Genomic DNA, 14657 nt, shown 5'->3' with positions numbered 1-14657 from the left:
ATGACCTATACATTCACCGTGATGTCACTGCGGGGCTTTGAAGAGAATGAATAGACCTCCAGAGTGATGAGACAAGAATGTGTGTGTAAGAGTATTTTTCTCTGATCACATGAAGTAACCCATGCTTAAACACCTCAAGTAAAAACAGACACATTAAATAATCATGAGAGATATACATTATATCTCGTTTAATATTTGACTTTGCTCCTGTTCCTGTGTGTGTGCGCCTGTGCCTGCATGCCTGAATGTGTGTCACTCTTCAAACAACACTGCAATCATCATCTCTTATCAACGGTCATGTCGAGGATTACAGCTTTCATCCCTAATCCTACATTAAGGACACATTCTCATGATGGCCGTGACATCATCAAGGCCAGTCAACCACAGAGAGGGCGCGGGGACGGGAAGCCAAACACCACAGGAGAGGATTAATGAATATGGGAGAGCCAGTAGATGATGAAAAAAGAGAGAGGGTGCTGAAAAGAAGACCGAAATAGAAACAAAATCAAATAGCACATTTCTGTAGTGTGTGTGAGAGACATGCAGCCTGATTTTTTTGTGTGTGTTTCTGTTTCAAGATAATCTAACACTGCCTCAGTTTCTCTAAGAATGCCCCCTCCCAATCAGCTCTGCTAAGAACTCCAATCTACCCAAAAACCCCTAAAGCATGTGCACACAAATACACACTGGCACACACAAATACAATCATGGTCAACACACCACACTGCCCAAACCACACACTGTTAAAAGCACATGTACAGTGCTTTAAGCCATTGAGGAGAACACATTGAGAGAAATACAACACATACTACTGAATGGGTTTCTGTTTAGCACATCTGTGATTGATGCCAGCTTTCGCTAGATCTTAGTTTCACTTACCAGCACTGGCACATCATCTAAGATTGATTTGACTATAAGAGAAATTAGTTCTATCTTTGGCTACATCTCAGTGAACTGCTGCGATGGTTAACATATTTTCATTGATCTTTCAGTGTATCTGTGAGCCAGAATCACCAGTCAGAGCTTATACTAGACCAATTTCAATTATCACAGCATCCAAGCTTGTGACCCTCTGGCATTGCCTGTTCCTCAGTATGTGTATAAGGCTTCAAACTATGCTGCTAAAATTTTAACCCTGATTCAATTTTTTACCTTTGACAAGAAAGTAAACAAAAGCTGATGTTTAAATTGTATGCGTGTGGGGTTGTGTGTCAGTACTTCTTTCTTCTCTTCTGTAATTACTTAATTCATTAAGTCAAATCTCCTGAACAATTATTGCATTTGGAAACCGAGAGTAATCTTAGATTATCACTCAGTAAGTAGGTATTGGGTTACACTGTTTTCACAGCTGATATGTGTGTATACAAAGTCTTTTTTTACCTGCAGAGACTCTGGGGCAGTCAGGCAGCATGGAGTCCAGCGGTGTGTCCAGGAGCTCTGGACTTGATATCCAGTTACAGCAGTGCTGTTGAAAGAGGACAGAGATGATTGACAATTTACAAAATTACATTTTCTGCTTTTACAAGAGATGTAAATTACATTCAAATGACTCCTTATGGCATGTGGAGGACTTCTGTACAGGAAATGAAAATGTGGCAACCAACATCCTTCCACAAACACAAACAATATGTGCTCAACGACAGAATTAATATAGTAAGGGGAAGGAATGTGATCTAAAAATCATTATCTAAATTGCTTCTAGATTATTGTTCTTTTTTGATTTATAGAAATTTGAATTATTAACAGAGATTGGAAGTGATATGAGAAAGCAAAAATATAAATAAATAAACGGTGAAAGGAAGGTAAGAGACACAAAAAAGGGAAATGAGGCCAGACAAAGGGAGTAAATGTGGGGTGACGAAGAGTTGAGACGGTGGTAGAGAGAGAGAAAGACAGAGAGAGAGAGGGGGGAGGAAGACAGAGAGAGAGACAGAGAGAAAGACAGACAGAGACAGAGAGAGAGACAGAGAGGAGAGAGAGAGAGAGAGAGAGAGAGAGAGAGAGAGAGAGAGAGAGAGAAGGAGAGAGAGAGAGAGAGAGAGAGAGATACAAGCAATTAAAAGCTGTGTGACATGTTGCTCAGACAGCTTGGCGTTTGTTTATGGTGGAGTCTGAGGCCTTCTACCATGCTGGATCAGTGGCGCCCAGGGGGAGGGTGTCTGCCCAGCTTGGTGACCCATAACCCCCCTGCAAACACCCTCGTCCTCTCAAACCCCCTGTGGTTGACAACTCTACTGTCAGAAAGAAGAGGAGACCTCTTCATCTGTTTTTTATGTCTTTATCTTCCTGTCTTTGTGGCACCCGCTCTTTCTACCAATCAGGTTATTTCAAACACATTTGGACGAATTAAACAAAATTGTGAAGAACTATTGCATTTTTTATACATAAAAACAACATGCTTTCATTTCATTCTCTGGATTACAGGTGACATGATGTAAAAGTGTGTTTCCCTTTTGACCACACAGTGTGGAGCTGAATGCTGGGGCTTGTAAGGTCTGTAAGAAAAACAATGCAGAGAGGGACAGAGGGAGGTTCAGAAGGAATGCTTTGGGAGAAGACGTTCCCCAGATAAGATAAAAGTTCAATAGAAGAAAGAGAAAATGTAAAGAGATTAGAATGTGCAGCTGGCGTCCTTCTGAATCACCGCTTATCTGCCCTTGTTTACTTTCAACCCTGGCCCCCTGACAGTCATTACAGTGTTGTGCATGCCTGTTTGAGCGTGTGCTAGTGTGTGTGTTGTCGGTCAGTGTTGCATTGCGGAGGTCTGCCATGAAGATGTGCTATGTTGTGAACCCTTCAGACACACAAATACACACATAAACCATTATGTGCCCTCACATTTTTGACCTCAGCCCTGGCTCCCAAGGCCCCGAAAAGAGGAGGGACTGGATTCACAATCTTTAGAACAACTCCCACTTCAACCCCTCCAAAAAACAGAAAAGAAAAACACACTTCACTGCTACGCACTACAGAGATGCAAAAATCCAGGGTCACATCACACTTCAACTCTGTAGTCACCACTAGTAGACCACTACAACTAAACAGCCTACTCTTAGATATGAAGATATTTTTGCCCAGATAAATAATAAAAATGCAAAAAGATAATCAACAAAGATATCTTCAATTGCTTTTTGTTGACAGTAGTTTATGTCAATGCAGAGTCACCTTGTGTTATACAACATCGTCTGTCCACTCTAGATTATTTTACTATAAGCTTTAAGAGATATATGTGAAATCATTACAAGAGATAATCATGATGAAACATCTGGCCCATGTATGTAAATACCCAGTTATTAACAAGTACAAGTAGCACATTACTACTTTCAATATAAACAACAATTCCACTGGGAAATGTTTAAAAGAAGTCCAGTATTAAATAAGTTTAGCTTTTATGCGTGATCCATTCCCGTCTAATCAAAGAAATCACTGAGTTAATATCCACTTTTAAATCGCAGAAATGCCCTTTTACTCTCTGTCTCTGTATCTAATTTCTGTAGCCTTGTCAATCAAACGTGAGGAGCCAAAGAGGGTCATAGAAAAATCAGCAGAGAGTTGAGGGGGAATGGAGGGTAGGAGGAGGAAATGGGGGCTTAGTGTTGGGGGAAGATGACAAGTCATCCTAGTAAACAGTGGCATATTGGTATTTTAGATCCTTTGCTGTGCCCTAGAGTGCTCTCCTCTGAGCCGGGCTGGAGGGCAGAGCGGTGCGGAGCGGCACAGAAGCAGTGGGGCTCCTTGGACTGCTACATCAAAGTGTCTCATTGTATCTCCTTTAATTCATTCAGTCTTGTCTCAAGGAAGATGTCAGCTGGGCTGTGGAGCAGTGGGTTAGAGGCGGCTGGATGGAAGGGAAGGAGGGATTCTTCAAAGGGCCCTCCTCCCTCCCCCTTCACCTCCACCAGCACCACCAATGGAGGCAGGGAGGCCTGGGTTTGAATAGATTTGTCAAGGCAACAACACACATGTCCACACAAACTCTTGCATAATGCACACCACACACACACACACACATATACATGCACGCATAAGCACACAGCCTCAGTGCTGTGGGAGACCGCAGGCATAACAGCAGTCACATAAAGGCAAGGCCTGCTGGCTGGGATTAGGAGGAGGGCGATGTGACAAAAGGATGGCACATCAGATCGGCTGCCTCTGACGCATAGCATCATCACTTCAAGCAGCTCGTCTGCCGATCAATGGCGCCATTGAACTAAAGGCAGACGGAAAACAAACATGTAAACAGATTTGACTCTCCCCCACCTCTGCTGCTCTGTATGTCTCTGAATGTGTTGGATTAAGGCTGGATACGCACACATACTTGTAACCATGCGCTCACACATTCTTGGGAAGTGCACCTTTGTTTACACTTAAACCCAATCAGCATCATCATGCACAATCAAAGTTATAAAATATCTAAAAAGTATTAAAAAGTTTTGAGTAGAGGCAATCACTAAATGTTGAATCTAACTATGATCTGTGTGTTTCGGTCTGAGGGTGTGATGACTAGCATGTTGTCAACTCCTCTCCTGTAGACTGATGCTTTTAAGCCTTCTCTGTCAAATGTGTGTCTCTGCGTGTGTCATCCAGCACCTGCTTCCTTCTGCAGTCGGAGTGGAAGGCAGCCTGCCTCTGTCACATACACAACAAAACACATGCCACGCACACACTTGGAGGGTAATGGACAAAACATACTGGCACTCAGCTGATGGCAGGGTGATCTAATGGAGTCCTCATGACGACCGAATAGGTCGGTCTCTCCTGGGTGTCTGTATCTACTACACAGTAAGTGTAACAGGAATACACACACATGCTGGATTTAGAAAGGGAAGCATACTCCCTGTGTTCCTAAAAAACCTGCAGTAAACACACTATAAATTCACATTCAGCCAAAACAAACAGCATTTTTAACCACAATGCAAAAACTGAGCATGAAACAACTTTCTAAATGCGGTGTTGGAATAAAAAAATACCTCTAAAAACGTCTTGATTTTTCGATCTGAAGGAAAAGACTGCACAAAATACATGTTGGGAGTAAATATTGCTGTAAGATCGCCTTTTTGTAGATGCAAAATATTTCCGCCTCCTCATTCTTGGAGCACAAAGGCCTGAGTCCCATGACAGTAACTCTGTGCTAAGTGTACAAAAGTCTCCTAAAGCATAACACACATGACAGGCTGCATCCTAACTTCTCAGAAAGTAGTCCTGAGTATCACTTCCTGCTCACTCTCTCTGTGTCTGCCTCTCACCCACCTCCTCCAGTGGCTGTATAATCTCTATGGATTAGGATGGTTTATTCATGACCATAGTGTACTCTGTATGTGTGTGTGTGCGTGTGTGTATGTCTGTGTGTGTGTGTGTTCACTCTGGGCAGGCCACTAGAGTGTGACAGCAGGCCAGCACAGTGACAGGAGACACCTTGGAGACTGTGACAGGCTGCCAGCTGTACACCATCATTCGCATTTCTCTCCCTCACTCACTTCTCCTCACTATACTACTCATCTATCTCCACGTACATCTCTTCATCTCCTCTCCTCCATCTGTATTCACTCCATTCATACCCTACCTGTCTCTTTGTTTTGCTTTTCCCCTGCTCTACCCAGGGCTTTCTTGGCGCCAGTCAACGGGGTTTTAATAATTGAACGTTTCCCATACTTTATTTCTCTGCCTATTTCTTTTTCTGTCTCAGTCAATAGGTGAGTTTTTCTATCTCTGCTTCTGCATATTCCTCTTTTCCGTTCCCCCCCTTTTCTCTTTGTTTGGTCTCCTGGTGTTGAAGTCAGATACCCCTCGTCTGACCCATTTGCTCTATATAACCTGGCCCAGCAGGCGTTGATCTCTAAATCCCATCTCCTCTCTTTACTCTTCCCTTCTCATCGCTCCATCCCACCACCCAGTGACCTCTCGAACCTCAGTGGGAGGGAATTATCTCTGTCCGAGGAGAACAGAGCAGTGCACGGCTGGGGGTATGCCAACCCTGCATGCACCCACTCATACAGGCACCCATATCTACAAACCACCCAGGACATTATTCAGGTTCACTGCTAGCTCCCCTCTGTGATGTGCAGCACCTTTTTGTTGTGTAAAACCATACCTCAGTGTGCATTACAAGTGTAGTCCATTGCTTGCTGCAATATCTAATTTCGTATGGGTTATTGAAGTAGAAGCCTTTTATAAAAGAGCATTACATGCTTCTACTGTCAGAGTCTGTGTGTGCTCATGTGCGCATGTAAATTGTGTGATCATTCAAAGCCAAACATCAGGAAAATGAGCCAGTGATACAGACCTCCAGATCAGCTCAGAGCCATGGGATTAGCATATTGGATGGAACACACAGAGACTATGACCTTTTGGGGGAACCACATACACACACCCAACACTGGTTTCTAATATAAATGGCTTGGATGGATTAGGTTTTGGATTCACCTCAATCCTCAATCTGACCCGGGGCTTGTTAACTAGCACTGCCATCCATGCCCCAAAGCAAGTTATGTGATGAAATACTGAGTTTGAGTAACACAACCGGAATAATCACACAGAAAATATGAAGTATTATTTAAATGAGTTCATTTGGTTTAGTAGGTTTCCCTTCACATTGACGATCATGTGTGAGTATGTGTGAAAATAAGCGATATAAGCGGTTCTTAGAACTGATCTATAGTTTAAAGCTCTGATTTTACATTAGCAGACACAACACAGAGCCGAGGCACTTTATTGAATAGAACTTTTTATTCTTCAAGGTGGGTAGGAATAATAAGGCACTGACATTGTTTTTTTAAAAGAGGATTTCATTAAACCAACTCAGGTTTCAAAAGACACAGGAATTTTGTATTTCTTTTAAATCAGAGTTAGAGTTATTTAATTAAGTATAAACTTTTTAAATAAACAACATGTTTTGAGCACTCTCTTAGAATACTAACCCAAACCTGGCCTGCTACCATGTGTTAAAAATGTGATTTTAGTAAGAGATGGAAAATGAATATGACTGCAAGAAAAATAAATCTGAAGTATTTATAATCTACAGCCTTTGGATGTAGGCATTGCTTTCAAATTGTAGTTTTTTTGTGCCACTGTTGTCCCCTAGATGAATTCTATTAAGCTCTTCTCTTAATTCAGCCAAAAAGGGACTGAGGGTTAATGAGTACAAGAGAGAGTGTATCCTTGCCTGTCTCCTTCCTCTGACCGGACAAAGAAGGTTATTTCAGATTTATTGTTCTGGGTAATCATCACAAATAGAAATTCACTTAACATTCCAATTATGATGTGTCCCGACACATCCCTTAGATGAATCAAAAAATAGGAAACACCAGACAAGGAGAAGGGGGCCGGTGCAACCTTGAATCCCCACCACACAAACTGAAATACATACACACTCACAGACAAGTAAGACACACTTCAGCACACAAACTAAACACACAGGCAAAATGGGAGATGACAGAAATGGCAAAAACAAAAGGCAGGGGATATAAAGAGGATGTAATACAAATAAAGGTAGGGTGGTGTGCATGTGTACGTGTGTGTCTGACATTTGCATCTCTGGCTCTGGTCTTAGATGGTCCTCATCTGTATGTGCATACTGAGTGAGCCCAGGTGCTGCGTATGGCGCAGAGGTCACACCAGAAAGGGCAAGTGCTAAAATGAAGCTAACACAAATGCACATTCTATCTCACATTCTACCCACAGGCTCATACAAAACACACACATTTGTGCACATATGCACGCACAGCCACATACACACACATAAACACATACACAGACATTGAGGGTTACTGTCTCAGTTATTCATTGACATGCACCCTGGAAAAAAAGGGCTGGTGGGTGGTTACAAAAAAAAATAGACACATCAAACAATGTTCTCTATGACTTTAACCGCTAGCTGCTGGTCAGGGGTCACTGTGTAGGTCAGCAAGGTTGTGCTAGGAGAAAATTAAGGAACAAGAGCAAAATCTGAGAGGCTATGGCGCAATGCTGGGGATTTACATGATGAGATGGGAGCTCAGGAATAAATCCTTGTACAGTTTGTGGTTTCTTGTTTGCCTTTAGTACGTGTTTGTGTATCTGAGTGTGTGTGGTTGTTTTACCTGCTGCATCCAGTCCTGTGTGCCTTTGCTGGTGTCCTGTAGCCAGATGTGGTGAGCTGAGTCGGTCAGAGCCACAGCACACACCTTGCTCTTCACCTGCATTTCCCTCTGATTCATCTGCCAGAGAAAACAAATCGGCCGTCTGTTAGTCCACAAAGCTGCACGACATCACTGACAGAAGAAAACTGCTGGATTCAGGCAAGATTTGGAATGCAAAGAGGTTTGAACTCATCTTAAAATAAACTAAACCATCTTTTTAATTGTATGAAAATGTATGAACTATTTTTTTTATGAAATATTCATTGTATGTGACTCCTAATGTAAGTCTTATTCCCTGTCCAACTCATATAGTCAGCTTTTTCCTCTAACAATGATAGCACTGGCCCAGTGAACAGATTTGTAACCAGCACACAGATTCAACCTGGTGTATAGCATAATGTATAAAGTGAATATATGAAAGAGCTTCTACACCATAGCGTGTCCTTGTCACGTTCTGTGCAAATGCCCTTCCCTGTGCACGTTCAGATACCTCGGCCCCCATTCTTAATACCCTTTCCCTTCACATGTCACAGACAACGCGCTGTCCAGACTTGTCTTCCTATTCCCCTCTGAATGTCAACGCCAAGGAAAATGTCACACAAAGAACTTGTTACTGCACTACAATAGACTTCCCACACCGATGGTCCCACCCCAAGGAGTTCTGAAGCCAGGCCTTGGGAGTGAGCTGTTTCACTCTGCTTTGCTCTAAGATAAAACAGGAAGAAAAGAGAACAGGACTTGCAACAATAAGTTAACAATCACTTACAGCATACGTCCAGTCAGGCTTGGAAAAAGACTTGTGAATAGGGGACGAGTTGAAGCACTGGAGAATTCCACTGATATTGATCATTGCTGGACTGAGTACAAGTAACTCTATGGCAGTATAAACCAAATTTCAACCACATTGAGTATCTTAAATGTTATCTAGAGGAAAGGAAATCTTGTCTTAGACTACGGAACCTTTGTTGGGATAAAAAAGTAGTATGTTTATGATTTAGTGTTGAAAATAAGACTAGCCTTTCAGTTGGGGATCTAGGCACCATAGATTAAAGAAGAACATGGTAAACAAGTTGGTGTTGTGCAATGTAAGTATTGGAAAAATATTGTACTTTAAAAGCCCAGGTTTAATAAAACCTGTTACTAAATTAGTTGGCACACTGGATAAAATGTGAAAAAAAATAATGTAATGATTTGCAAAACACTAAAACCCCACATGGGCCCATCTGTATTTGATGCTGGCAATATGTTTCAGAAAAGTCAGGAAAGTAGCAACAAAAGACAAGGTAAAGGTGAAAAGGGTGTCGAATGCTAAAAGAAAACATTGGATAGGACATCTCACAATTAATTAGGTTAACTGGCAACAAGAGCTATGTACACAAGGACAAGGCTGAAAACCAATGATGGATGGTCCTGGATAAAGTACCCAAAAACCACATCCTGAACTTTATACAACTGCATGGCCATACAGCTAAAAGTCTGGGCGCTATTCTCGCCTGCTTGCAGTTCTGATTCGTTACCTATTGAAATGTTTTGTCGCATTATAAACCATAAAAGAGGACCTTGAATTGCTGAGCAGCTGAAATCCTACAAGTAAGGATGTGTAAACATTACACTTTTTAAAATTATAACAATTACTCTTCTCAGTGCCACAATATCTAGAGTGTTGTTTAAAGAGGGGGAGGAATAGTGGTAAACATGACCTTGTCCTGACTTTTTTGTCAACATATTATATGTTGTCCACGTGCTTTTTTCAGTTAAAGCTCCTGAGAAGAACTTTCTGTTTGTGTCAATTTGGGTGCCCAGTGTGGACAAAGTGACACCTGTGCTGATCTAGTCCTGTGCATGTGTAAGCTTGTTTTCTGATAAAGAATCTCCTCCTGCCGTCTGCTGCCTGCTTTTAACAGTCAAACATATTACTCACAGTGAATATTTCCTGTGGAAGGAGTAAAAATAGGCTGTTTCTTCAAAGCTGTGCTGTCAATCATCTGGTCTACCACCTACCCCTTGCAACGGATACAAGCATCATAAATTAAAACATGGAAATTGTCTATCTTGTTGCTGATGGTCTTGTTTGCTTTTGTAGGTCATAAAGAGACATCACTGTTAATTCCGGTTTGTTTCATATGCAGCTAAAAACTCCTCAAAGCTTCTTTAAATATGGGGTTTTAATGTTTTGCAAAGCATCACATTCTGTATCTATTTACATCTCTCACACAGCGTCCTAACTTTCTGAATGCAGGGCTGTTTCGATAAAAGGGCTTAGGCTTGAGATTAAAGCTGGGGTTTGGCCAGATATAGTGGGTTTAAGATAGAACAACAATATGAGTCAGAGTCTGACACTCGGACGAAAACCAAAGCAATCAGCCCTCTTTTACACATTCACAGACAGCTAACACTGGTCATCTACAACAGCACTGGCTCTGGCTGGCTGGCTGTATATCAAAATGACAGGCGGGCATTTGAATACATCCTCTCGTTCCCAGCCAAATTAAAGCGGGAGTGTATAGAGATAAATGGAATCTATTAAGGCCCTAAGGATTCATACATCACACAGCTGATAAGCTTCAATTGGGCGTCTTCACCAAGGTGGTGGATAGAGCAGACTGAGAGGAAAGGTGCAACTACAGGTATAAAGAGTGTAGAAAAAGAGAATAAGAGATGGACACTGCACATGTAGTCAAAATGTCTAAATCACATTCTAACACAACCGCAGACACATGTTAGTCTCTGCACACAACCATCTTCCACGGTTGGTTGAAAAGCTTTCCTCTGGCAGAACTGGGCCCATGGGAACAGCAAGTCAACCTTTTAAAACTGGAGGCGTCAGTCAAGGTCCTGTTTTCAGACACTAGCCAAATGGGCCAGTCCCTGAGTATAGAGGCTGCAAGCGGAGGCCAGGAAACAGAAGGTAGTGGACTGACTGCCTATGGAAAACACTAAGCACATGGCCTCAAGCCAGTCAAAAACATCTCCCAAGTCTGGGCTGAAATTTTAAGTTTTTCCACTTTCAAAGTGGATAAATAGGTCTCTACTTGCTCCCATTGTATGCTCCTCCTGGGTCCAACATTTTTTCTATTTTGTATGGAACAAGCATTTAACATGGGTATGGTTCACTGGTATACGGAAACTGTAACTGAGCTGTAATAAATTTGAAAACTGATGGAAGTAAACTGTGTTTGCCAACCTGTCATGAATTAAAGACTGTTTCTGTCTGCCTTTTTAAAAATCATTTCGGCATGCCACTTAAAACACAAAGTACTTTAGAGTTAACAAAAGACATTCGGATAAGGAAGAAAGAAAAGGAAAAGGATATTTATAAAAGATAAATATATAAAAATATAAAAGATAACCAGAGGAAAGGAATGAGCAGATATGAGAGCACTCCCTAACAAAGGGGTAGTTCTGCTGAATGACTGACAGTCTGTAGACATGGAGAAAGGTATGTAAGAACAAAGAATAAAAGGCTCAGCTGGTGAGGATGAGGTAAAGTTGGGTTGTAGATGGTGCTGAACGGCCATGGCAGGGACTTCAGTACTAGACCACAGTATTTAGACAGTGCATGATTGATCAAGTGAAGACAGACAGCTCATTAAGCAAAAGATGGTTGAAGAAAATGCTTTTAAAAGTATGGGATAATAAGATATTTGGAGATCTGATAGAAGTTATTGAAACTGTTTAGATCTGGCACATATGAATGTGTTTAGTCACTCTATATTTATTCAGTTTAAATACAATTTAAACTATTTGTCTCTAACCGTATCTTACCAACTTTGTGCCAAAGTTTATTGTGACACCTTCTTCAGAAATACTTCTAAAGTGCTGTGCAGTATATTTCCTGCTATGAGGAGAAACTAAATCAGGAACTCTCACCAAACAAAGTCTGTTATCCTGATGATGCCTCAAACGAAGATTAAAGACCAGAGAATTCCCCTCTTAGCACTGGCTGTATCAATCATTTCCTCTGACAGCTCTTATTGCTGCTATGCCAGCACACATGTGGTTGGCTGTGGTAACAGTTAGGGGAATAGGTTGACAAATAATAACTCCAGGAGAGAGTGTATATTCAGTGTGGCCCTAAACCACAACGATTCTGACACCACTGGGTCCCATGTTTTACAAGCCACAATGACAACTGTGGTTAGCTGCATGTTGAAGGCTCAATCTAAGCATGTCTGTGTCTTCTGCTAGGTGGGCTGGACTCAAGGTTAGCTTACAACACAGCTTAAACCATAAAGCCACATGCTCCCAAGTGAGTTGAGATGTAAGCTGTATTATCACACTCCCCATGTGATCATTTTTACACTTTGTATGTTTGTGATTTAGCGTTAGCCATCTTTATCTAGAATGTTAAATGTGCTAATTCGCTGTGCAACCACAGACTGCAGCTTTAACAAGGAAGCAGGCCAGCTGTTGTGATCAGTCTTGTATCGGACAGGGAAAAAGGAAGAGAAACATGTGGAAATACTTGTTGAGCTAAAACCAACACACAGATGCTGAGACATTTGCTACCTCTCCGCTGGCCTTTCCTTTGACACCATAGCAGCTGGATACCCAGAGTGAAGTTCGGTTGGGGGTTAGACATGAGGATGCTTGTGTGTATAAACATTTTAAGAAAGTGTAGTAGAACATGGAAGGTTATCAGAGAAAGCTGAGAGATATTAGAGTATTACAGTTGCTAAGAGTAGGAAGAATGGATAAGGACGAGCAAAGATGAGTGACAGAATTTATGAATACTTTATTGATCCTCATGTGAAAAATTCTCCATTGCCCCCTTCACATGGAGATCAACCTTGGGATCAGTTTTAGAGTATCCCTGAAGCAAGTGGTCCTTCGGCTCTCTTAAAAAGAACAAGCGGAAGCTTAAGTTTAAGTGTAAACAATGCATCTCTCTATAACAGTTTGAACCTGAGTCCTCAGTTTGAAGGGCAGCATCCTTACCCACTGAAGCACCTTGATGAATGTTCATCACCACTGAGATCCACTTGGCCTATCTTCAACAGGGCTTATAAGTCGAGTTCAGTTCACTGATCAGGGGCCATTAAAAGAAATAAAAGACACCTCTTTATTTCTTTGACAATCTGTTTCCAACTCACTCTCTCAGTGTGATTTGGATCTAATTTCACCCCATCTACACGTTACGTTTACATTCCTCTGAGATTGAGTCACAATCTGATGGACGAAGACACCAGTTCACCCCCCCACTACATTCAAACTCTGGATGAACTATGAATCCCTCTAACCTCTTTTCCCCCTCTCTTTCTCTTCCTCATGAACCATTTCTCTTTTGATTTCTCTGCAGAGGGCCTGGTTGCTATAGAGACCCACAAACATCACGAGTTCTGACCCCCCGTTGGCACAATTCGACTAAATCCAGCTTTCACAGCTCTATGAAATAGCTGACCCCACAACACTGAAGCCACTCAAACACACACGCACACACATTGAGACGCAGACTGTTCTCTAACCCATGTATCTCGACCTGACCTCTCACATGGCCCTCAGCAAAGTACAGTGTTTAGCTCTTTAAGCTGCTTCCTGCTACAAAGCCAGCTAATTGCTGGACTTTTGTTGTGCTAATCTTATTTCACCACGGAAGTAGAATGTGATATGCGATGGATGTGTGTGTGTAAGAGTTTGTGTATATAAGGAGGGAAGGGGGGCATTTAATCATGTTTATTTATCTGGACGGAGTTGAAATAAGCGACGAGACATCATTTAACAGCATGCTAAGCTAATCTCTGCGCGAGATAAATACTTCATTCTCTCCTCTCCCCGTGACGCTCCCTGCTCGCAACTGCTTCCGCTCCTACGCTACATCTAAACACCGGCAATAATAAAGACAATTATTTAGGCCTGTGATAATTATGTGTCAAAGGCAGCGAAAGCCACTAGATAATTGGGCAAACTGAATGGTAATCCACAATGGAGATCCCCGTGGGGAGACAGGCAGACTTATCCCCAGAAGAATGCAGAGCGGGAGAAAAGAGAGAAACAGGCGAAGACTGAAAGAGGAGAGCTCTTTAAGGGGCATTGCTCACTGTCAGATAGTCAATGGGAAAAGCACAATTATACAGAGAGAGAGAGGGAGATAGAGAGCCGCAAACAAGAGGAAGGAAACAAGGGACAGGGAGAGAGGAATGACAGAAAATATGATGTGAAAAAGATGACAAAATGTGGATTGGTTGGTGGGAGGAGCAAAGACTGAGCAGAGGCCAAGGGGAGGAGGAGAGAAGGAGAGAGAGTATAGAGAAGAGATAGAGAGAGGGAGAAGCGCCCCCGTGACGATTTTGCCAGTCAGAAACGAGGCTTATATGTGGCTGCGCCATGCACTTGCCAACAGCCACAGATAATCAGGACTACCCACTGAGCACTGAAGCACGCTTAAATATTTGATTGATTAACTGTCCTGTTGCTGCCAGAGAGTAAGAGGAGAGCATCAGAGAAGCCAGGGTGAACACAGAAGGAAAAACAACAACATGTATGCGGGTGCACGCCGAAAGGTTGGGAAACACATGGCGCAGACACACTGACACATACACC

General features: G+C 42.2%; 1 protein-coding gene across 1 annotated transcript in view; it reads right to left on the bottom strand.

The window, feature by feature from the left end:
- The window catches only part of fam172a (family with sequence similarity 172 member A), a 167661-nt gene that overhangs the window by 48024 nt on the left and 104980 nt on the right, over window positions 1-14657 (bottom strand). The window contains 2 exon segments of the mRNA XM_034692266.1: window positions 1381-1465; window positions 8079-8195. Of these exon segments, the coding sequence (XP_034548157.1) occupies window positions 1381-1465; window positions 8079-8195 (202 nt within the window).

This window comes from Notolabrus celidotus, chromosome 9 (assembly GCF_009762535.1).
Source record: "Notolabrus celidotus isolate fNotCel1 chromosome 9, fNotCel1.pri, whole genome shotgun sequence".
Classification (NCBI taxonomy): domain Eukaryota; kingdom Metazoa; phylum Chordata; class Actinopteri; order Labriformes; family Labridae; genus Notolabrus; species Notolabrus celidotus.
Note: the sequence above shows the minus strand (reverse complement) of the source record. Positions and strands in the feature narration are given on the sequence as shown.